At 43.6% G+C, this 25938-nt stretch overlaps 1 protein-coding gene across 1 annotated transcript; it reads left to right on the plus strand.

Moving 5' to 3' along the window:
* The first annotated feature begins 1044 nt into the window (after window positions 1-1044).
* Window positions 1045-22544, plus strand: LOC141110507 (chemerin-like receptor 1). Its single transcript, XM_073601889.1, has 2 exons — window positions 1045-1171; window positions 20587-22544. Exon 2 carries the CDS (start codon window positions 20617-20619, stop codon window positions 21697-21699), a length of 1083 nt encoding a protein of 360 aa, XP_073457990.1. The 5' UTR covers window positions 1045-1171; window positions 20587-20616; the 3' UTR covers window positions 21700-22544.
* The last annotated feature ends 3394 nt before the right edge of the window (window positions 22545-25938 follow it).

Raw genomic sequence — 25938 nt, forward strand, 5'->3', positions numbered from 1 at the left:
ATGAACATAAAAAGTACACTAAAGCTAACACAGTGGGCAACACAGTAAAAAATAGAGCACTACAAGAAAAACACAAAAACAAGCATCTGAAAGAAATTCTAACAAAAATATATGTGTCCAGGCAGGCTGCATGATGGCAATAGATAGGTGCAGTTGGCTGTTAACACATAAAAGTAACATTTATACCACTATCTTTAATTGTGGCCACACACATATCGATATGACCATTCAATCAATCCTTCAGTGTGACTAAACTTATCAAGTTGAATAAAAATCAAAAACCAAAGAGCCTCTATTTGATCGATTTGGTGAGCTTTTGATTGATGTAGACTCTGGCAAGTTGATCAGCCATGGCGGAATCTTATAAAGAGCTTATAATTGATCATACAAATATCAAACATAATATGTATAAAAATGTCAATCAGCGCAAACAACTAAATCCCACACCCGATTGCAAGCTGAACACTACAGGTAATCACACATGCCTGAACAGTAATATAAAAGGGAGAGTAAGTGCAGCGCAATAATAATATTGCGCTGCACTTAATCAAACATAATATGGATACATTTAAAAGTATGACTGACAGATACAAATTTCAGTTGATTTGAAAGTGCAGAACAATACATTTTGTGTTGCAGAGTTCGATATTTTAATTTATGTTTGCGTTTGCTCATACTTAGACTGATCGCAAATCAATACATGTATGGACACCATAGGCTGCTAACAGGTGTAGTATAGGCAGGACGTAGGCAGGACGTAAGTAACATACAAGGGACATTGTCAAATGGAGATGATTGAGAACAAAGTTTTCTTTACAGCATAATCTAGAAAATGTAAATTCCTCTTCTCACAATTCTCCTTTCATAATCCCTTAAAGTGAAATGGATGGAAGCTGGAGATATAGTTACATGTCTTCACATACAGTGATTCTTCCAGGTACCTATAGCTCTGCACAGCCAGGAGAATGTTGGGTGTTCACTGGTAGACTAATCAGGAAGATCTAAGCCCTTTAATGCTGACTGCTTTACTTCTCTAAACTTCCTTCCTTTTGCTTCTAAAACTAACCAAGAGGTGTCCTCTCTTGGCAAGCATATATTTTACTCAAAAACAGCATTGCAGACATTTTTGGAGAGTCCTGATCTGGGAGAAGCATCTCTTTACCAAAGTCAAGTAAGTAACTTATGATTCATACCTATGAGCCTTACAGCTACTTTTTTGTTTAAAATGGGTATAATAATCCTGTCCTGTATAATATACACATGAATATGCATGCAGTTAGCTTTATACCCTTGGGGGACATGCACCATTTTTTCTTCCTTATGGTTTCACCACCCTCTTCTCATTCTCCTCATTCTGTCCCCGGCTCCTGCTATGCCCTCCCATCTTTACTGTTCCACTTCTCCACTGTGTTTCCTTTTCCCTTCTTTTCTGTGATGTTGACGGGTCTTCCCATCCTTACTGTTCCACTTCTCCACTATGGCTCCTTCTCCCCCTTCTTTGTGATGTGGACTGTGTCCCTCCATTCTTACTGTTCCAATCCTCCATTTTGGCTCCTTCTCCCCCCCTTCTCTGTGATGTTGACTGTGTCCTTCCTTCTTTACTGTTCCACTCCTCCAATGTGGCTCCCTCTCCCCTTTCTTGTGATATGGACTATCTCTTCTAATCCTTACTGTTCTGCTCCTCCGCTGTGGCTCCTTCTCCCTTCTCCTCTTCCTGTCCTTCCCTCCTTACCGTTCCATTCCTCCACTGGGGCCTTTGATATGGCTGTGGATTGTGTCGTTTCTTTCTTACTGTTCTACTCCTCCACTGTGGCCTTTGATGAGACCTATGTCTTCCCATTCTCTCTGCATACTGTAGATGGTTGTACCCTCTTATCATCACTGCTACACTCCTCTTTTGTAGTCCTTTCACCACCCTGGCACTGTGATGCAGGCTGATGCTACTTTTACCCCTGTCTAATGCCCCATGCACACGGGGCATTAGACAAGACAAGCTGTAACGCCACTACCAACGCAGGAAAAAGCAGAGAGCCCGTTGATATGAATAGAAGTTGCGCCAGAAGTCGAATCATGATGATACAAATTGCAGTGCAACTTATGCACTGAGGATCTTGAAGAGGAACCCTGTGCCAAAATGAAAATGGCGTGGGGTCCCCCCAAGATCCATACCAGACCCTTAGGTCTGGTATGGATTTTAAGGGGAACCCATGCCAAAAAAATGGGGGTCCCCCCAAAATCCATACCAGACCCTTATGCATGCAGCGAGCGCCCCCCTGTACCATATAAGGCCACATGACCTCAGCATGGGGAGTGGGTGCTTTGGGGCACCTAGCACCCCAAAGCACCTTGTCCCCATGTTGATGGGGACAAGGGCCTCTTCCCGACAACCCTGGCTTATCGGAATCTGGAAGCCCCCTTTAACAAAGGGGCCCCCAGATCCCGGGCCCCCCACCCTATGTGAATGAGTATGGGGGGGTACATTGTATCCCTACCCGATCACTCAAAACAAAAAGTGTCAAGAATGAAAACAGTACACAGGTTTTTAAAGTAATAACGATGACATCTGCCGCCGCTATCTTCACCCTCTGCCGGTTCTCCTCTCTCCCACTGTCTTCTCCCCCGGTTCTTCCTCCGGTGTTCTCTTGACGCTCTCTCCCACTGTAATGCTGGGTCCGCCGTGTGCCAATACTTATATAGCCAATGGGCGGGACCCCCATCTACGTCAACCGGAGGCCCTGCCCCCTTTGACGTCACTGCCCAGGGCATGACAGCGGGAGAGAGCGTTGAGAAAACATCGGAGGAAGAACAGGGGGGGATGACAGCGGAAGAAGACAGGAGAGAGAGGAGAACCCGGCAGAGGGAGAAGACAGTGGCTGCAGAAGTCGTTAGCGGTAAGAGGAAAAGAACCAGAGGATGAAGACATTGCCAGAGGGAGAAGAAATCGGAAGAGACGCCAGAGCTGCATTAGTAAATTACTTTAAAAACCTGTGTACTGCTTTCATTCTTGACACTTTTTTGGGGGGGTGAATAGGTAGGGGTACTATGTACCCCATACTCATTCACATAGGGTGGGGGGCTGGGATCTGGGGGCCCCTTGTTATAGGGGGCTTCCAGATTCCAATAAGCCCCACGCCTGCAGACCCCGACAACCAACGGCCAGGGTTGTTGGGAAGAGACCCTTGTCCCCATCAACATGGGGACAAGGTGCTTTGGGGTGGGGGGGCGCAGAGCCCCCCTGCCCCAACGCACCCACCCCTCCATGTTGAGGGCATGTGGCCTGGTATGATCCAGGAGGGGGGGGTGCTCACTCACGCCCCCTTTCCTGACCTGCTGAGCTGCATGCTCGGATAAGGGTCTGGTATGGATTTTGGGGGAACCCCCACGTCGTTGTGTTTGGCGTGGGGTTCCCCTTAAAATCCATACCAGACAGAGGGGTCTGGTATGGATCTTGGGGGAGGACCCCACACCATTTTTTTTCCATTTTGGCACAGAGTTCCTCTTCAAGATCCTCAGCGCACAAGTCGCACTGCAAGTCGGATCATCACGATCCGACTTCTGGTACAACATCTATTCAAATCAATGGGCTCTTATAGGGAATCGTTGATTTTGACCTGTAAAAAAGAAACACTTGACGTGGCTTAACAGCGTTAAGCCGTGTTTAGCAGCTTTTAGCGGCGTCAGACATTTTTACAGCTCGTTTTTACTGCTCCTGGAAGCACAGGCTGTCGTTTTTTTGGACTGCCCTTAAATGCTTATGCCTCCAAATGCCTCTGAGAGTTTATATGTGCATGGACACATAGGCTACCATAAAGGGGCGCTTAGAAGCTGTTAAAAAAGTCAGACACCCCTAACAGCAGCTGTAGAAGCCTCCTGTATGCATGAGCCCTAAGACTTGCTGCACCCTCTCATTCTCACTGTTACACCCCTCCACTGTGGTCCTTTCCCCCATTTGTTCTGTACAGCAGACTGTGATTCTACATCCTCAGTATTCTGCGTCTTCATTGTGGTCACTTCTCCTGTTACCTCTGTACTGCAGGTTGTGGTTCTGTGATTCCATCACTGTTCCATTCCTTCAATGGGGTTTTCCCACAGGCAGTATGCTAAAAGGCTGTGCAATCCCATCATCACAATTTTACTTCTTCACTGGGGTCCCTTCTTCTCCTTGGCTCTATGCACAAGACTTTGCACTTTCTGTGCCTTCAGTGATCCATCTTCAATATCCCTTAGTCCAGGGTTTCTTTCTACCATGGTTGTAGGTAAGAACTGCAAATTGTTTTGTTAATCAGGAAATGGTAGTCTCGCTCGCAACACTTACATTGAAATATTATATGCACTGTGTGCAGGGGAAATATTATGGTTTTTATCTGCAACTGTTAGACTATGTGCACATACACAGATAGGGAAGTGAAAGACAACAGAGGATACCCTGGAGTGCTTGCATATTAGTCCTTAGGTCAGTTTATCAACTTTGAAGTGTACTTCCACTTTTGCAGCTAAGTTGGGATAAAACTTAGTTTATATTTGTTACGTGTTCCCATTAACGCCAAATATCTTAAAAATAAATAAATAAAAAAAAATGCTTGTTTCCTTTTTAAGTGCTTTTTCCTTGCTTCAAAATCCTTACTTACTCTTCTTGTTGTGTAATGTTTAGGAATGGGCTGTGGAGTACTGTTTAACCACTTGCCGACCAGCTGCCGCAGACATACTGCGGCAGGGCGGCTCTAATGTTCGAATTGCCGTAGCAGTACAGTGCTCCATGCAATAGCTATAGCAGGCCCCCCCGTGGTGCGTCACCAGGGCCGATGCATAAGGCCAGCGGCCGTAATGCCTGCCGGCCACCTGCGATCGCTCCACAGAGAGGTAGAACAAGGATCTGTCAGTGTAAACAAAGCCATACCTCCTAAGTTTTTGAGATGGGAATGAGGCACACCTATCAGCAAAAGTATGCAGGCATAGGACACACCCCTTGTCACGCCCCCTTAAAGGAGAATTGTACAAAAAATAAAAGATTGGTTCAACCCACTTTGTGCTTTTTTTTACCACTACTATTCCTTTATATTGGCTTTTGGAATTTACAAATGCAGAAATTTTGAAATCAGATGAAAGGTTTAGCACTGGAAAACACTTTTTGATAGGTAAAAAGTGCATTTTATATACATCTATATAGATCAGACCAAAATGAGGGACAAATGAGGAGGCATGAGGGACAGAGGGATATTGTTACAAATCAGGGACAGTCCCTCGAAATCAGGGACAGTCCCTCAAAATCACGGACAGTTGGGAGCTATGACAAAGCAGATCCCCATTCTAATAGGGGCGTAGAGAGATATCATCTGTTCCTAGTGATCAGAAACAGCAATCTCTCTCTAATCCCAGTCAGTCCCCTCCCCTCCACAGCTAGAAACACCTCCCTAGGACACACTGAACCCCTTGATCGCCCCCTAGTGTAAACTCCTTCCCTGCCAGTGTCATTTATACAGTAAGCAGTGGCTATTTTTAGCTCCAATCGCTGTATAAATGTCAATGGTCCCAAAAAAGTGTCAAAAATGTTCGATCTGTCCGCCGCAATGTCACAGTCCCGCTAAAAATCGCTGATCACTGTCATTACTAGTAAGAAATATTAATAATAAAAATAGCATAAATCTATCCACTATTTTGTAGACGCTATAACTTTTAAGTAAACCAATCAATATACACTTATTGCAATTTTTTTACCAAAAATATGTAGAAGAATACATATTGGCCTAAACTGATGAAGACATTTTTTTTTGGATATTAATTATAGCAAAAAGTAAAAACTATATATATATATTTTTTTTCAGAATTGTCGGTCTTTTTTTATTTATAGCGCAAAAAATTAAAACCACAGAGCTGATCAAATGCCATCAAAAGAAAGCTCTACTTACCACTAGGGATGGGCGAACGGTTCGGCCCGAGCATAAGTTCAGGCTGAACTTTCGCTGTTCGGACTTTCATTTAACCACTTGCCAACCGCCTAATGCAGATATACTGCGGCAGAATACCTGGTACGTGATTGCCTTCCCGCGGGCGGGGGGTCCGATCGGACACCCCCCCGGTGCCCGAGGCGGTCGGTTTTGGTCTGGCAGCGATCAGAGATGAGGGGGAGGCCATCCTTTCGTGGCCCCCCCCTCGCGATCGCTCCCAGCCTGTAGTACCTCTGTAGTACACAGAGGCAGGGGATGTGATGTCATCTCTCCTCGGCTCAGCAGTTTCCGTTTCGGCGCCGAGGAGAGAAGACATCTGAGTGAGTGCACAACACTACACCTCACAGTAGAACATGTCAGGCATACTTTACACCCCCGATCCCCCCCCGATCGCCCCACCATCACCCCCCAATCACCCCCCCCCCCCGTCACACTGACACCAAGCAGTTTTTTTTTCTTCTGATTACTGCATGGTGTCAGTTTGTGACAGTTAGTGTGTTAGGGCAGTGAGTGTTAGCCCCCTTTAGATCTAGGATACCCCCCTAACCCCCCTAATAAAGATTTAACCCCTTGATCACCCCCCGTCACAAGTGTCGCTAAGCGATCATTTTTCTGATCGCTGTATTAGTGTCACTGGTGACGCTAGTTAGGGGGGTAAATATTTAGGTTCGCCGTCAGCGTTTTATAGCGACAGGGACCCCCATATACTACCTAATAAATGTTTTAACCCCTTGATTGCCCCCTAGTTAACCCTTTCACCACTGATCACCGTATAACCGTTACGGTGATGCTGGTTAGTGCGTTTATTTTTTATAGTGTCAGGGCACCCGCCATTTATTACCGAATAAAGGTTTAGCCCCCTGATCGCCCGCCGGTGATATGCGTCGCCCCAGGCAGCGTCAGATTAGCGCTAGTACCGCTAACACCCACGCACGCAGCATACGCCTCCCTTAGTGGTATAGTATCTGAACAGATCAATATCTGATCCGATCAGATCTATACTAGCGTCCCCAGCAGTTTAGGGTTCCCAAAAACGCAGTGTTAGCAGGATCAGCCCAGATACCTGCTAGCACCTGCGTTTTGCCCCTCCACCCGGCCCAGCCCAGCCCACCCAAGTGCAGTGTCGATCGATCACTGTCACTTACAAAACACTAAACGCATAACTGCAGCGTTCGCAGAGTCAGGCCTGATCCCTGTGATCGCTAACAGTTTTTTTGGTAGCGTTTTGGTGAACTGGCAAGCACCAGCCCCAAGCAGCATCAGGTTAGCGTCAGTACCGCTAACACCCACGCATGCAGCATACGCCTCCCTTAGTGGTATAGTATCTGAACGGATCAATATCTGATCCGATCAGATCTATACTAGCGTCCCCAGCAGTTTAGGGTTCCCAAAAACGCAGTGTTAGCGGGATCAGCCCAGATACCTGCTAGCACCTGCGTTTTGCCCCTCCGCCCGGCCCAGCCCAGCCCACCCAAGTGCAGTATCGATCGATCACTGTCACTTACAAAACACTAAACGCATAACTGCAGCGTTCGCAGAGTCAGGCCTGATCCCTGCGATCGCTAACAGTTTTTTTGGTAGCTTTTTATTGAACTGGCAAGCGCCAGCGGCCTAGTACACCCCGGTCGTAGTCAAACCAGCACTGAAGTAACACTTGGTGACGTGGCGAGTCCCATAAGTGCAGTTCAAGCTGGTGAGGTGGCAAGCACAAGTAGTGTCCCGCTGCCACCAAGAAGACAAACACAGGCCCGTCGTGCCCATAATGCCCTTCCTGCTGCATTCGCCAATCCTAATTGGGAACCCACCACTTCTGCAGCGCCCGTACTTCCCCCATTCACATCCCCAACCAAATGCAGTCGGCTGCATGAGAGGCATTTTCTTTATGTCCTCCCGAGTACCCCTACCCAACGAACCCCCCCAAAAAAGATGTCGTGTCTGCAGCAAGCGCGGATATAGGCGTGACACCCGCTATTATTGTCCCTCCTGTCCTGACAATCCTGGTCTTTGCATTGGTGAATGTTTTGAACGCTACCATACACTAGTTGAGTATTAGCATAGGGTACAGCATTGCACAGACTAGGCACACTTTCACAGGGTCTCCCAAGATGCCATCGCATTTTGAGAGACCCGAACCTGGAACCGGTTACAGTTATAAAAGTTACAGTTACAAAAAAAAGTGTAAAAAAACACAAACAAAAATATAAAATAAAAAAAAATAGTTGGCGTTTTATTGTTCTCTCTCTCTCTATTCTCTCTCTATTGTTCTGCTCTTTTTTACTGTATTCTATTCTGCAATGTTTTATTGTTATTATGTTTTATCATGTTTGCTTTTCAGGTATGCAATTTTTTATACTTTACCGTTTACTGTGCTTTATTGTTAACCATTTTTTTGTCTTCAGGTACGCCATTCACGACTTTGAGTGGTTATACCAGAATGATGCCTGCAGGTTTAGGTATCATCTTGGTATCATTCTTTTCAGCCAGCGATCGGCTTTCATGTAAAAGCAATCCTAGAGGCTAATTAGCCTCTAGACTGCTTTTACAAGCAGTGGGAGGGAATGCCCCCCCCCCCCACTGTCTTCCGTGTTTTTCTCTGGCTCTCCTGTCTCAACAGGGAACTTGAGAATGCAGCCGGTGATTCAGCCAGCTGACCATAGAGCTGATCAGAGACCAGAGTGGCTCCAAACATCTCTATGGCCTAAGAAACCGGAAGCTACGAGCATTTTATGACTTAGATTTTGCCGGATGTAAACAGCGCCATTGGGAAATTGGGGAAGCATTTTATCACATCGATCTTGGTGTGGTCATATGCTTTGAGGGCAGAGGAGAAATCTAGGGTCTAATAGACCCCAATTTTTTCAAAAAAGAGTACCTGTCACTACCTATTGCTATCATAGGGGATATTTACATTCCCTGAGATAACAATAAAAATGATTTAAAAAAAAAAAATGAAAGGAACAGTTTAAAAATAAGATAAAAAAGCAAAAAAATAATAAAGAAAAAAAAAAAAAAAAAAAAAGCACCCCTGTCCCCCCTGCTCTCGCGCTAAGGCGAACGCAAGCGTCGGTCTGGCGTCAAATGTAAACAGCAATTGCACCATGCATGTGAAGTATCACCGCGAAGGTCAGATCGAGGGCAGTAATTTTAGCAGTAGACCTCCTCTGTAAATCTAAAGTGGTAACCTGTAAAGGCTTTTAAAGGCTTTTAAAAATGTATTAATTTTGTTGCCACTGCACGTTTGTGTGCAATTTTAAAGCATGTCATGTTTGGTATCCATGTACTCGGCCTAAGATCATCTTTTTTATTCCATCAAACATTTGGGCAATATAGTGTGTTTTAGTGCATTAAAATTTTAAAAAGTGTGTTTTTTCCCCAAAAAATGCGTTTGAAAAATCGCTGCGCAAATACTGTGTGAAAAAAAAAAATGAAACACCCACCATTTTAATCTGTAGGACATTTGTTTTAAAAAAATATATAATGTTTGGGGGTTCAAAGTAATTTTCTTGCAAAAAAAAAATAATTTTTTCATGTAATCAAAAAGTGTCAGAAAGGGCTTTGTCTTCAAGTGGTTAGAAGAGTGGGTGATGTGCGACATAAGCTTCTAAATGTTGTGCATAAAATGCAACAACAGTTCAAAATCCCCCCAAATGACCCCATTTTGGAATGTAGACACCCCAAGCTATTTGCTGAGAGGCATGTCGAGTCCATGGAATATTTTATATTGTGACACAAGTTGCGGGAAAGAGACAAATTTTTTTTTTTTTTTTTGCACAAAGTTGTCACTAAATGATATATTGCTCAAACATGCCATAGGAATATGTGAAATTGCACCCCAAAATACATTCTGTTGCTTCTCCTGAGTATGGGCATACCACACGTGTGGGACTTTTTGGGAGCCTAGCCACGCACGGGACCCCGAAAACCAAGCACCGCCTTCAGGCTTTCTAAGGGCGTAAATTTTTTATTTCACTCTTCACTGCCTATCACAGTTTCGGAGGCCATGGAATGCCCAGGTGGCAAACCCCCCCAAATGACCCCATTTTGGAAAGTAGACACCCCAAGCTATTTGCTGAGAGGCATGTCAAGTCCATGGAATATTTTATATTGTAACACAAGTTGCGGGAAAGAGACAATTTTTTTTTTGCACAAAGTTGTCACTAAATGATATATTGCTCAAACATGCCATGGGAATATGTGAAATTACACCCCAAAATACATTCTGTTGCTTCTCCTGAGTATGGGGACACCCCAAGCTATTTGCTGAGAGGTATAGTGAGTATTTTGCAGACCTCACTTTTTGTCACAAAGTTTTGAAAATTGAAAAAAGAAAAAAAAAATTTTTCTTGTCTTTCTTCATTTTCAAAAACAAATGAGAGCTGCAAAATACTCACCATGCCTCTCAGCAAATAGCTTGGGGTGCCAACTTTCCAAAATGGGGTCATTTGGGGGGGTTGTGCCACCTGGGCATTCCATGGCCTCCGAAACTGTGATAGGCAGTGAAGAGTGAAATCAAAAATTTCGGGGCCCCATACGCGGCTAGGCTCCTAAAAAGTCCCACACATGTGGTATCCCCATACTCAGGAGAAGCAGCTAAATGTATTTTGGGGTGCAATTCCACATATGCCCATGGCCTGTGTGAGCAATATATCATTTAGTGACAACTTTGTTAAAAAAAAAAAAATGTGTCACTTTCCCGCAACTTGTGTCAAAATATAAAATATTCCATGGGCTCAACATGCCTCAAAGCAAATAGCTTGGGGTGTCTACTTTCCAAAATGGGGTCATTTGGAGGTGTTTTATGCCATCTGGGCATTTTATGGCCTTCAAAACTGTGATAGGTAGTGAGGAGTAAAATCAAAAATTTACGCCCTTAGAAATCCTGACGGCAGTGATTGGTTTTCGGGGCACCGTACGCGGCTAGGCTCCCAAAAAGTCCCACACATGTGGTATCCCCGTACTCAGGAGAAGCAGCTGAATATATTTTGGGGTGCAATTCCACATAGCCCATGGCCTATGTGAGCAATATATCATTTAGTGACAACATTTTGTAATTTTTTTTTTTTGTCATTATTCAATCACTTGGGACAAAAAAAATGAATATTCAATGGGCTCAACATGCCTCTCAGCAATTTCCTTGGGGTGTCTACTTTCTAAAATGGGGTCATTTGTGGGGGTTTTGTACTGCCCTGCCATTTTAGCACCTCAAGAAATGACATAGACAGTCATAAATTAAAGGCTGTGTAAATTCCAGAAAATGTACCCTAGTTTGTAGGCGCTATAACTTTTGCGCAAACCAATAAATATACACTTATTGACATTTTTTTTTATCAAAGACATGTGGCCGAATACATTTTGGCCTAAATGTATGACTAAAATTGAGTTTATTGGATTTTTTTTATAACAAAAAGTAGAAAATATAATTTTTTTTTCAAAATTTTCGGTCTTTTTCTGTGTATAGCGCAAAAAATAAAAATGGCAGAGGTGATCAAATACCATCAAAAGAAAGCTCTATTTGTGGGAAGAAAAGGACGCAAATTTCGTTTGGGTACAGCATTGCATGACCGCGCAATTAGCAGTTAACGCGACACAGTGCCAAATTGTAAAAAGTGCTCTGGTCAGGAAAGGGGTAAATCCTTCCGGGGCTGAAGTGGTTAACAGACGAACAAACGGGTCGTTCGACCGTTTGTTTGCCCCCCCCGAAACCGACCACAAGGCATTGTGGCACTGAACAGTGCATTGCAAGCCGTGATTGACTGAAGCAGTGAAAGCTTCAGCCAATCAGGGCACAAAGCACTGTCAGAGTCATGATTGGACACTGTCATCATGACTTTATCCAATCATGGCTCATTCCCGCTCCAAAGTATTCTTTCAATGGCAGCCATTTTCAGTGTGATTTTGGCATGGAGAGAGATAGAACAGGGCTCTGTTCAGTGCTATTAGTTAGTGTGCTACACTGTGCTATTTTGCTTCAATTGTCAGTGTAAAATATTAGTTTAGTGTCAGTCTAGGGATAGTGAGAGTGTAGTGAGCAGGACCATCATTCAGCTTTTCATAGTGTGCAGCTAGAGTAGGGACAGCTCAGATAGTTTCAGTGTAGTGTAGTGAGACCGTGTCAGTAATCTTGACATTAGTATATAGCTAGAGTAGGGACAGCTCAGATAGTTTCAGTGTAGTGATGGTTGAACACCGTCTATTTGATTGCGTTACTGCCAGTTTAACGCCATATAGTTTTGCGTGCGTTACTGCCAGTTTAACGCCATATAGTTTTGTGTGCGTTACTGCCAGTTTAACGCCATATCGTATTGCGTGCATTACTGCCAGTTTAACGCCATATAGTTTTACCGCCAGTTTAACGCCATATTGTTTTGCGTGCGTTACTGCCAGTTTAACGCCATATCATTTTGCGTGCGTTACTACCAGTTTAACGCCATATCGTTTTGCGTGCGTTACTGCCAGTTTAACGCCATATCATTTTGCGTGCGTTACTACCAGTTTAACGCCATATTATATTGTGTGCGTTACTGCCAGTTAAACGCCATATCGTTTTGCATCCCTTACTGCCAGTTTAACGCCATATAGTTTTGCGTGCGTTACTGCCAGTTTAACGCCATATTGTTTTGCGTGCGTTACTGCCAGTTTAATGCCATATCGTTTTGTGTGTGTTACTGCTGGTTTAACGCCATATAGTTTTGCGTGCATTACTGCTAGTTTAACGCCATATTGTATTGCGTGCGTTACTGCCAGTTTAATGCCATATTGTATTGCGTGCGTTACTGCCAGTTTAACGCCATATAGTTCTGTGTGCGTTATTACAAGTTTAACACCATATAGTTTTGTGCATTGCTGCCAGTTTAACGCCATTTACTTCTGTGTGCGTTACTGCCAGTTTACCGCCATATAGTTTTGTGCGTTACTGACAGTTTAACGCCATATAGTTTTGCGTGCGTTACTGCCAGTTTAACGCCATATAGTTTTGCGTGCGTTACTGCCAGTTTAATGCCATATCGTTTTGCGTGCGTTACTGCCAGTTTAACGCCATATAATTCTGTGTGCGTTACTGCCATATAGCTCTGTGCGTCACTGTACGTTTGCCGCATTATATTGCTGTATATTATATTGTATCCGTGGAATGTGTCTGTGTAGTGTGAGTACTCAAATTAAAGGGCACCAAACACCTCTTTACATTTATTAAAGTGCATCTACGTACAGATTTCAACTTCTCCTTTACATTTGCTTATAAGCACCGCCCCCTCCCTCCCAAAAATGTCTGGGAGAACAACAAGGAGAGGCAGACGTTCCCTTGGCACTGTAAGGGGGGCAGCAACAAATGTGTCCACAGGCAAAGGTGGACTTGGTGGTCAGTCTTCAGGCAGGGCATCATTTCCTCTATTTAGTGAGTTCCAGCCACAGCTATCCAGCCTCAGCATGTAGAGGAGGTGGTGGACTGGCTACGAAACCTTTCTCATCCTCTGTCACACAAGCAGAGACAAGTGTGCAGTCCCCTGCAGTTGCCAGAGTGGATAAACCTGCCTTCTTGTCCACATCTATTCCTGCCATAGCCCTAACGTCAGCCATTGAGGAGTCCGCTGAGTTATTTGACCACAGCGTCAGCCACTTGCTCCTTGATGATGCCCAGCCATTACTGGATTCAGATGCTGGTTCTGAGGTTGAGGATGACAGGAACATGAGCCAGGGGCGCATCCAGAGCCTAGTGTCTGGAGGGGCACTGCCAGAAAATAATTTTTTTGGGGGTAAATTTAACGGGGAAATGGCTGGTGTTAGCGCTTCAATCAGTACAGCACCATGGTTGTTATGGTGTTAGGATGATTGAAGCGCATTATTACTATTATTACATTGTTATAAAAAATGAAATGGTTCAACTCACCATAGAATCAGCGGGAGCCCCAAGCGTGTCACTTGCCACTGTCACCTGCCACATGTTGCGGATTGTCACTTGCCACGTCGCCTGTCACTAGATGTGGATTGTCACTTGCCACGTCCCATGCCACACGTTGCGGATTGTCACTTGCCACGTCCCATGCCACACGTTGCGGATTGTCACTTGCCATGTCCCATGCCACATGTTATGGGTTGTCACTTGCCACGTCTCATGCCACACGTTGCGGATTGTCACTTGCCACGTCCCATGCCACATGCTGCAGATTGTCACTTGCCACGTCCCATGCCACACATTGCAGATTGTCACTTGCCATGTCCCATGCCACACATTGCGGATTGTCACTTGCCTGCTATAATTGTCTGCTGTGTCCCAGAGTCAGGCTTATTCAACTGGTGACCCCCCTGTGTCCAAATCATGCTCTGATTGGCTGCCCGCTGCCCCCCTTGTGCCCAGATCACGCTCTGATTGGCTGGCCGCTGCCCTCTGTGTCCCGTGACAGTGAATGAACTCCCAGGACAGTGCTGAACGCAAGCCACGCCCGCCCCTTCAACAAACACCACCTACCCGAGCCAACACGGGCTGAGCGCTGAGTGTCGGCCCCTCCCAGCCTGCATTGACATCAGTGCTGGGCAGGGAGGAATGGGCTGGCTGCTGCCGCTGGGAGAGTGGTGAGAGAGCAGAGCGCACAAAGGGCTCATCCTGAGCGGATGTGTCAGCGCTGCATCCCGCCCCAGGGGCAGCAGAGAGATGATGTAATCTCTCTGCCGCCGCAGCTGCCTGTACATTGCACAGTGAGGGCGGAACTGCAGGGATGCAGGGCAGGCGCTGGGCGGTGAGAGATGATGTTATCTCTCTGCTCCCCCACCCGCTGGCTCCCTGATTGGCCAGCAGCTGCTCACACACTGTCACTGAGCCGCGCAGCTGCTCACCAATGGAGCCGCCCGTGCTCTCAGCCGTGGAGCCGCCCGCCGGCTCTCTCACCCGCAGCGACGTCTGCCTGCCCACTCACCCACATTCTCGGAGGGGGCAATTGCCCCATTGCCCTCCCCTGGATCCGCCCCTGACATGAGCCTAGAGAGCCTAGGGAGAGGGAGGAACACTGGTAGACAAATTGGCATTCATGTTCCCCAAGCCGCAATGTATTGCCAAGTTGTCTTCAGTGGTAATGATGAAGTGGTAATGATGAAGATGGAGGAGATGGAGAAAATGATGATGATGAGGTCACTCATGTGCCTTGGGTGCCAGATAGATCAGAGGAGGAAACTGAAGGTGAGGCGGCACAATCCCCAGGGAAGTCGGCATCAAGAAAGAGTAGAGAGCAGCCACCCTATTCCATCACATTCTGCATCTGTTATCTCCCAGCCCACCCCCCACAGCTCAGCTGTCTGGGCCTTTTTCAGCACATCTGCAGCAGATTGCACTGTTGCTATCTGCAAACTGTGTCACAGGCACATCAAATGTGGCAAAAACACCACCCATTTAGGTACCACATGCCTAACAAGGCATTTAACATCCAACCATTCAGCCCGTTGGCAAGAGCACCTAAAAGCCACACAAAAGGGGCACAAATCTGTCCCTCCTCCTCCTTACCCACTTCAGTCTGCCCCTGCGATACCGAGTCATTACCTTTCAGCAGCCTCCACTGACAGGGATGATGCTATAGCACAGGGTGTCCAAGGTCCCAGCAGCTCATCTACCAGCAGCACACCACCAGCTGTAGACTGTAGCCGGTAAATTTCTCTGCCCCATCTGCTGCAGCAGAAAAAAAAATACAGTCCCTGCCACCCACATGCCCAGCGCCTGAATGCAAGCTTGTCAAAGCTGTTGGCTCTCCAACTTTTGCCTTTCAGCCTGGTGGATTCTGCCCCCTTTTGTGAATTTGCACAATGTGCTGTACCACAATGGCAGGTTCCCAGTCGATACTACTTTTCACGTAAGGCTATTCCATCTCTCTACCATCACATGGAAGGGAATGTTCTAGCATCGTTGGGCAAGGCAGTCAGCCATAAAATCCACCTTACTGCTGACACGTGGTCCAGCAAGCATGGGCAGGGACGATATATTTCATTCACCGCACACTGGGAATCGCTGCTTGCAACTCGAAAGGATGCAGGACAGGGCTCAGTGCTGCAGCTTGTTGTGCCCCCACGTCTCCATACAGCTGGTGGTGATGATGCCAGAACTGTGAGCTCTACCCCCTCCTCCTTCTCCTCCGCCACCTCCATGCCCTCCTCTGCAGAATTGTCCTATGAACATCAACTAAGCGTTCAAAGGGCTTTTCCCAGAGTCAGGCCAAAAGGTGCCATGCAGTGCTTCAGCTGGTGTGTTTAGGGGACAGGAACCAAACCGGAGCAGACAGAGATTCTTGCAGCTCTGCAAGGACAGGCCCAGAGGTGGTTCACACCACACCAGCTGGAGCCAGGAATGGTGGTGTCCGATAATGGCTCAAACCTCCTGTCCGCCCTTAGACAGGGAAAATTGTTCTCAAGTTGGTGGTGCAGCGTTTCCTAAGTACGTACCCAGGGTTGCAAGATGAACTAAAGCAGGCCAGAAGAGTATGTAGCCATTTCAGGCGGTCATACACAGCTAGTGCCCGGTTGGCTGAAATTCAGCGGGAACTCCACCTGTCCTTAACCGCCTGATTTGTGACATGCCCACCAGGTGGAACTCAACTTTGGGAATGCTACAGCGGCTATACATGCAGCAGAGGGCCGTCAACGAGTACTTGTGTCAGTACGGCACGATGACTGGCTCAGGCCGCCAGTTTTTTTTCCCCACGCCAATGGCTGATCATTAAGGATGCATGCACTGTATTGTCACCATTTGATGAGGCCACAAGGATAGTGAGCAGTGACAGTGCATGCATCAGTGACACAATCCCTGTTGTGTTCCTGCTGGAGCAGACTCTGTGTGGCATTATGGACAGGGCACTGGAGGCAGAGCAGCAGGAGGAAGAGAAGGACTTCCTTTCCTCTCAAAGCCCACTTTATGCAGACACCATCATTCCTATGTCACAGAACACACAGGAGGAGAGAGGGGAGGAGGATAAGGAGGAGGATTCTGGCACTTTCTTAGGCTTTGAAGAAGAGGAAGACATGCATCAGTCTGTAAGCGGTGGCTTTCCAACCCCAGGACCCTTGGGAGTAGTACGTGGCTTGGAGGAGGAAGTTCCAGATGCTGTCATCCTGAGTGACCCCGAGGAGTCTGCTTCTCAAGCCTCTGCAAATTTGAGGCACATGGGCAACCTCATGCTTCAAAGCCTGCGAAAGGACCCAAGAATACGTGGCATAAAGGAGAAGGATAATTACTGGTTGGCAACCCTCCTTGACCACCGTTATAAGGGGAAGGTCTGTGAACTCATCCCGTCCACACAGAGAGTGCAGAGGATAAAATCTCTTGAGGACTCATTAAAGAGGAATTTATTGAACTTTTTCCTGACTCTAGTAGGTTACAGTGTGGTGGAAAACGTCCTTTTAAGTCTTCCGTTGGTCAAGAAAGGAGCGTTAGAGAAGGCATCTACCTAAGTGAGGCATTTCGGAATTTTTTTAGTCCTCGCCGCCCAGGGCTATCAGCTTCCACATCCCATCGACAGCATCTGCATCACATGGTGGACGATTACCTTGGGGCCAAAACAGAGATGGAGAGCTTTCCAGCTGACGATCCACTGGCTTACTGGGTCATGAGAATAGACCACTGGCCAGAACTTGCCCAGTATGCTATTGAGTTGTTGGGCTGCCCTGCATCCAGGGTGCTTTCAGAACGGGCATTCAGTGCTGCAGGAGGTTTCGTTACTGATCATAGAACGCGTCTGTCCACAGACTCTGTGGACCGTTTGACTTTTATAAAAATGAATCAGTCCTGGATTACCAGCTATGAAGCTCCTGATGCCGATGTCACTGATTAAGTCTTTTTGGGATGTGGAATCTCTGCAGGACTTTGAGGCTGCCTAGCTTTGAGGGTGTTCAATCATTTCATCTGGAAGAATATTTTTGGTATTTAACACCCAAAGACCAATTTTTCTGCACTTGCAATATCATTGCAATTTTTTACAGCAAGGCAAATTCTTGCTTTCATCAAGAGTACCTCTATAGGGTTACAGTGGGAAGGCACCACTGACACCCAAAGACCAATTTTTTTGCACCTGTTTGACAGGTGCATATCATTGCAATTTTTTACAGCAAGGCAAATTCTTGCTTCCATCAAGAGTACCTCTGTAGGGTTACGGTGGGAAGGCACCACCAACACCCAAAGACCAATTTTAACGCACCCGTTACTTCTACCAGTCAAAGTGACAAAAAATCTAAAAATCTTTAATCTTGTTCCCAGTGCACTAAATTGTGGCCTCATCATACACACTGGCTCCCCAGCTGTTGCTGAGCAAAATAAAGGCAGCTTGCAGGAAAAATGTCATTTTTTTGGCTTTATAAATGCAATTATTGCTGCAGCAGATTCTAGACATGGTACAGATCTGCCACTTTACAGTTAGACTAAGGGGACCCCTCTGGCACTATATTAGAAGGAATTTTTCATTTTAAGGCTTTCACTTTAAAAATCAACAAGTCACTGCTCATTTAAAAATAACGTTTTTCACAAACTTTTTTTTATTAATCCATGTCCCCCAGGGCAGGACCTGGACTCCTATAACCATTGTATGCCTAATTACTTGCATTTAAGCCTTCAAAATGGGCACTTTTGATATTTAACGTTCGGGTCCCATTGACTTTAATGGGGTTCGGTGTTCGGGTCCGAACGTTCGTAGTGTTCGGAAGTTCTGGTCCGAACCGAACAGGGGTCCGTTCGGCCCATCCCTATTTACCACCAGAAGAGTAACAAGCAGCCTGTGGGTAGCGTATACCTGTTATAGATGGCATGGCTTCTAGCAGTGAGGGAGATGTTGTCAGCACTCCATCCACCAGTGGTCTGTCTCCCATAGAAATGGGGGCAGATTGCACCACAGAGGTTTCCTATCCTGTACAGACATACGGACGCTCAAGTGGATGTGGACATTGGCTCAGCGTGTCCCTCCAAAATGCAAGTTATTATGAAGGTGTGCATTGTCACGGGGAATTGAGAATTAACTTGAGAACAGTTGCAGTGTAATGTACATGGTGTACGTTAATTTCTAAGAGTAGAGGCCCACTTTAACCACTTACGGACCACCCACCGTCATTATACGTCGGTACTTTGGAGTAGAGTACCGGGGTTATGGCAGCAGGTAGCTGCCATAACCCCGTCAGGTGTCACTTCTGCCCAATGGTCTTAAAGGGGATTTTTTTTTTTTTTTTTTTTTTAATAATGACATTTATTTATTTATTTATTTAAATGCATTTAAATCTTTTTGACCCCAGATCTCACATTTAAGAGGTCCTGTCATGCTTTTTTTTTCCCATTACAAGGGATGTTCGCATTCCTTGTAACAGAAATAAAAGTGACCCAAATGTTTATTTTTGAAAGGACAGTGTAAAAATAAAAAATAAAAAGGAAAATAAGTAAGGAAAACGAAAAATAAAATTTAAAGCGCCCCGTCCCACTGAGCTCACATGCCGAAGTGAACGCATACGTAAGTAATAGAAAATAAAAGAAAATAATATAATAGAGTAAAACAGAACAAAATAGAAAAAAATAGATTAGTGAAAAAAGGGATAGAATAGAAGATAAAAGAAAAAACAGAACACAATAAAATAGAAAATAGAAGAATAAAATAAAATTAAGTAGGAAATAAAGAAATAGAATAGAACAGAATAAAAAAATAGAATATATAAGAATAAAATAGAAAGAATATAGCCATCTTCTGAAATTTGAAATTTGAATAGAATAAATCAAATGGAATGGAATAGAAAAGAATAGAATAGAAAATAATAGAATAGAAAATAATAGAACAGAATAAACAACAGAAAAGAATAGAATAGAAAGAATATAACAATACAAACGTTTTCCGAAATTCTAATTTTGAATAGAATACATTTGAATTTTGAATAGAATAAATTTGAATTTGAATATAACATAAAATAATAGAATGTAATAGAAAGGAAAAGAACAGAAAAAAAAAAACAATAGAATCGAATGGAATAGAAAGAATATAACCATCTTCCAAAACTCAAATTTCGAATAAAATAAAATTTGATGTAGAATCAAATTAGTTTAGAATGCAATTCAAACGAAATTCGATTTAAATTGGAATGGAATTCGAAAAAATTGAATCGATTCAAATTTGAATAAACAAAACAAACAACTCCAAAAACCATTTAAACAAATTTAAATGAACAAATTTATGTAAATAATGTATCAAAACAAACACATTTTTTCGTTCTGCACATGTCTATATGATAGAAAGCCCAGATATTTCCTGATGTGACCTTAGTAAAATAAATATGTTTGTGCCCTAACTTGTGACATCATTATAGAAGGCTGCAGTCTTCTGAAGTCTGTGAGCCACATATGGACAGCTAATAGCAGGCATCCCCCAGACAGCAATGTGGGCACCCAATGGAGGAGCCTCTCACTCTCCAGTCTGAAAGAAAGAAGACTGGGGACCCAACAGGTCACGTGACCACCGAATTAGATAAATACGTGGGGCATTTTGTTTTTTTTTTTGTTTTTAATCCTCTGTGATAATTAGCTGCATTTGTTGGGGTCTTTTATGTCTGCCTAAAGTTAAATTTTAAGTAAGGAAAACAAGCCTTTGTTGGGGAGAACATCACCATTTTTTTTTTCATAAAAGATTTTTTTTCATTGTCACAGGTATCTTTGACTCTTGCTTGCTTTGGGACAATGGAAAATTCTACGGTATATCTCAATATCTCAATGACACATATGCCCTTCACAGTCACTCCGCTGGACGAGCTGGAAGATACTTACTCAACTTTCATATATGATGACTATAATGACAGTAATAAAATGTCAGATATGTTTCATATAATTTCAATAGTAATCTATTCTGTGGCCTTTCTTCTTGGGACAATTGGAAATGGTCTGGTCATCTATTTCACCACCTTTAGGATGAAAAGGACAGTCAATGTTGTTTGGTTCCTTAATTTAGCCATAGCTGACTTTATCTTCACATTTTTCCTGCCGTTCAGCATTGTCCATACCGCCCTTGGTTTTCACTGGCCTTTAGGGAAATTCATGTGCAAGCTTAACAGCACTATTATATCCATCAATCTGTATGCCAGCATCTTCTTGCTCACCGTGATTAGCGTCGATCGTTGTACATCAGTAATGTTCCCTGTTTGGTGCCAGAATCACCGAACTCCTAGAGTGGCCTCCTTTGCAGCCCTGGCAGTTTGGACCCTAGCATTCCTTTTCAGCCTACCTACTTTTATATTCAGAGATACGACCAATCATAACAATTTCATTGTTTGCTTTAACAAATTTCATGAAGATCCAAATGTTGCTAATTTAACACAAAAGGGCATGATCATAATACGACTCATCTTTGCTTTCATCATTCCGCTCTCTCTAATTATCCTGTGTTATGTAATAATTATGTTTCGCATCCAAAGAAATCGCATGAACACATCTGGCAAGCCATTTAAAATTATTTTAGCTGTTATAATTTCATTTTTTATCTGCTGGTTTCCTTTCCATGTCTTCTCCTTTTTGGAGTTGTCTGCAATGTATCCTGGCAATAATCACCTGTATGATGTAATACGCATTGGAATACCTCTTATCACCAGTTTGGCCTACATTAACAGCTGCATCAACCCTGTTCTCTACGTGTTTATGGGGCGAGATTTCAAAACAAAGTTACGCAAATCTTTCCGGTCAGTTCTTGAAAAAGCTTTCATGGAGGAACGTGTTCCAGCAAGCTTCAGAAGTAAGACCAGGTCAACCTTCGACTCTGAGCAAGTGTAAACTGAAGCCACATCCACAAATGAAAATGTATTGTCATGGATTAAGGAGACATGAGCTCTTTGGCTTTTTTCAGGATATTTTGATTTGTTTTACTTATGTTTCCCGGATTCAATAGTCTATCCTAGTAATTACTGTAATTTCAAATAAGTTTACCTGCCTCCATTTGTTAAAGAAGGCTGCTGTAATTTTCCACAATACTAGAATACCAGTTCTGGTTAAATTCAGCTGATAAATCCTTTGCACTCCAAATACCTGGAAACATATCTGGACATGCTGACTTTTTTTCCATTGTTTTTAGCCCTGTCAATATGTATATAATTTCTGATGTAGGGTCAATGACGATCTTCTCAACCTTGAGACTTCTCAATATCTCACATCCCAAAAATTGCCTATTAGGTTTCTTTGCTGACTTACCAATTTCTAAACATGCCAAAACTTTACTATTAATACTTTACGGTTGGAAGGGATCCTCTCCTCCTTCCTTTGGGGCTTGGTAAAAACATGGCAATCTTCCATTATTCAAACTTACTTATGATCTTTGCAAAAAAAACTGCAGGTCTTTGATAAAAGATGATGAGAAAATATGGTGTAGATGGATTACAAAATTAGGTATGCTTGTTTCTCTGGATCCAGGATCCTGATTATCCCACATTGTACATTCATTTGAATGGTTAATTATGACTGTTTTTTTTTTCAGTGTCCAATGTCCATTATAGGCCCTTCTATGTCTATAATATATAGCTGTAAAGAGATGTGAGAGACTAGACTGTTGCATTGTTATTACTATATATATATATATATATATATATATATATATATATATATATATATATATATATATATATATATATATATATATATATATATATATATATATATATATATATATACGTTTATTCTTTATTCAAACAAAAAAACAATAAATATATCTTGAAAAAATCAAGAAACCAACTTGGACAGTCAACAGTTATATCTACACTGCTTGCTTTAAAAATACATATAATGGGGTATTAATGATTACAGATCTGTGGTAGTTGGTGTCTTTTATATCTGCCTTTTTTCAAATGTTTACAGGTTTCTTTGTCTCTGTTCTGTCTTGAGACAATAATGAATTCTACTATGACTTATGTCATATAATGCCTTTAACAGAAGTTATTAAAACAACCTAAATATGTTCTATTGTCTTCTGTTTCTCAGTGTAGAATGTGTATAGAGCTATACACTATATAGCCAAAAAGTTGAGGACACCCCCCCCCCCCCCCCATATTATTGAGTTTCCAGTGAAGGGTACTGTAAGTGCTAAAGCATACAAACAGTCCCCATTTTGAAGCCTTATATGCAAGTTTTTGGCCATAAAAAGGTTATGGGGGTCCAGGTACTGCTCTGGGGGACATGTATCAATGCAAAATTTTTTTCTTAAAAAGATCGTTTTTACAGTGATTTTAATGATGCTTAACCACCTCAATACAGGGCACTTATTTCCCCTTCCTGCCCAGGCCATTTTTCAGCTTTCAATGCTGTCACAATTAGAATGATATTTGCGCGGTCATGCTACACTGTAACCATGTGGAATTGTTATCATTTTCTTCACACAGATAGAGCTTTCTTTTGGTGGTATTTAATCACTCTTGGGTCTTTAATTTTTTCCCAAAAAAAAAAAAATTACCAAAAATTTTGAAAAAAAAAAGCTTTTCTTAGTTTCTGTCAGTAAATTTTGTAAATAAGTAATTTTTCTCCTTCACTGATGGGCACTGATGAGGCAGCACTGATGAGGAGGCATGAATATGCCGCACTTATGGGCACTGATATGTGGCACTGATGAGCACTGATAGGCGATACTGATGGGCGGCACTGACTGGCATTACTAATGGCCACTAATTGCTGGCACTTGTGGGCACTGATTGCTAGCACTTGTGGGCACTGATTGGAACTGATTACTGGCAGTGGTGGCACTTAATTGTAATCAGGGCACTGATGATCAGTGCCCTGATTACATACCCAGCTGTCCCCTGTGAGGAGATGCCGCTGATCGGCTCTCCTCACCTCACACTCTGTCAGTGTGAGGTGAGGAGCGCTGATTACCGGCATCTGTTTACATGTGACCAGTTGTGACTGGACACAGCCGATCACATGGTTAAAGAGCCACGGCTCTTTACACAGATTGGGGTCGAGCCGTGTCCTAGCAACACGGCGCGGGCCACGATTGTTGCGATGCGCACCCCCGGGGGGCGCACAAGAGTAGTTGTTCTGGGAGGCCGTCATATGTTGTCCACCCAGAACGAGAACCACACTACCCAGCTGTCATTTGACGGTGGGCGGGCAAAATGACATTTAAAATGGTGGCAATACTGTACTAGGTTATGTTAAAAAAAAGGTGCCAGGGTCCCCCCCCCCCAATCAATACCAGGCTCTTCGGATCTGGTATGGCTTTTAAGGGGAAACCCATGCCAATTTTTTTTAAAAAACAGCGTGGCGCCCCCAAAATCCATACCAGAGACCTATCTGCAGCCTAGGCAGGCCACAGAAAGGGGGGGCGAGCGCCCCTTTCCTCCTGAACCATACCAGGCCACATGCCCTCAACGTGGGGGGGGGGGGTGAGTGCTTTGGGGCAGTGAGACCTGCAGTCTGTTGCTTTTCACATCATGGGCAAACCCCAGGTTTGCATTCATGTGGATGTAAACCCAAACAATGAACTTCTCTTATTTGTTCTCCTTTGCTCTGTTAAATATACCAGTAAAGAGTTTTGTTATATCTACTCCATATGTGCCCTTTTTATTCTGCCAAGAACCCGGTGCTGCCCTATGCACTCTGCATTGTTATCCCAAGCAATATTAGCCCTACCTCAATTCTCTACTGTGAACCATAGATTACATCTCCCTACATTATGGAGATAAGAAGAAAGGGTTTTTTTCTGTATGTCTCACATACTTCCTACCCTAGTGTATAAATGCTGCTCCTCCATAGATACCGTGGAGGAGTGAGCATAGCCACCCTTGGCTTGACTATGTCAGTTGTACAGCTTCATATTCTAGGGGTGGCATGAATACTATAGCATGAAGACATAGACAATGGGTGGGGCTTTAAAGGCATCAGAAAAAGTAAAATACATAAAGTTTATTATACAAAGATGAAAAAGGACAACACAGTTCCATTACAAGAAACTCAAATATAAATCAATATCACATGACTGTCATATGAATACCCATCAATCCACTGAAGGGGACCCATAAAGGTCACAACAAAAACAAAAATAGAACACTAACATGTTTCAACTCCAGTCATCTTCCTCGGGGGGTTGATGAAATGGGAAATCTCTACAAAAGAACATTATAATAGTCAAAAAAATACAAAAAATTATGTATAAAAAGAGTTAAAACAGTATAATATAACATATTGCATATCACATCAAAATACACTCACTGTGTTGGGCAGGAGGCATGTTATTTGAATCCCCAGGTGAAAATGAAAGACCCTGAAAAAATCAATCTAATGCAGTCACACCATCTAAGGACTGGTAAGCTGCAATATTTTACATTTTTGTTTTTGGGTTTAGATGCACATTAAGGTGCTTCTTTGTAATCACTATTATCATATTGTGTGTTTGTGTGCGTGGGAAGGAGGATGATTTCATTTATATCGCCACCAAATCTAAATACTGATAAGCTGAAATATTTAATTTTTGTTCCTGGGTTTACGCACACTTTAACAAAAAAAGTGTGGTGCCTTTTCAGATAAAGTTTAACCAATACTCTGCTATGACTAAAAGATCAGCTCTGATTAGTTGCTTTCTTCAGTTTTTTTACTGATTAATCTCTTTTCTTTGGTATATTTGGTTTTGGTTGTCTTTTGTTTTGTTTTTTTGAGGTTCACAGATTACTTTATAAATAATACATTTCCAGTTAAAACCATAGAGCTTGCTGCAACTGTACCCTGGAGGTTCACAAACACGTAACCAGTTAAATTGATTGCAAAGGCTCGTTTTTTTTTTTGTTTTTTTTTTAAATAACAAACATGTTATACTTACCTGTGTGCAATTGGTTTTGCACAGAGCAGTCCGGATCCTCCTCTTCTGGGGTCCTTCTTTGCTGCTCCTAGTCCCTCCCTCTGGTGAGTGCCCCTCAGCCAGCAGCTTGCTACAAGGGGCACCCAAGCTGAGTCAGAGCTCCTTGTATCCATTCAGACATGGAGCCCCAAGCTGGCCCCACACCTCTCTCCCCTGATTGGCTGACTGACTTTGAT

The sequence above is a fragment of the Aquarana catesbeiana genome, linkage group LG10 (assembly GCF_042186555.1).
Source record: "Aquarana catesbeiana isolate 2022-GZ linkage group LG10, ASM4218655v1, whole genome shotgun sequence".
Classification (NCBI taxonomy): domain Eukaryota; kingdom Metazoa; phylum Chordata; class Amphibia; order Anura; family Ranidae; genus Aquarana; species Aquarana catesbeiana.

Coding starts and splice junctions, on each gene's coding strand:
- LOC141110507 (XM_073601889.1), top strand. CDS start 20,617: ATGGAAAATTCTACGGTATATCTCAATATCTCAATGACACATATGCCC.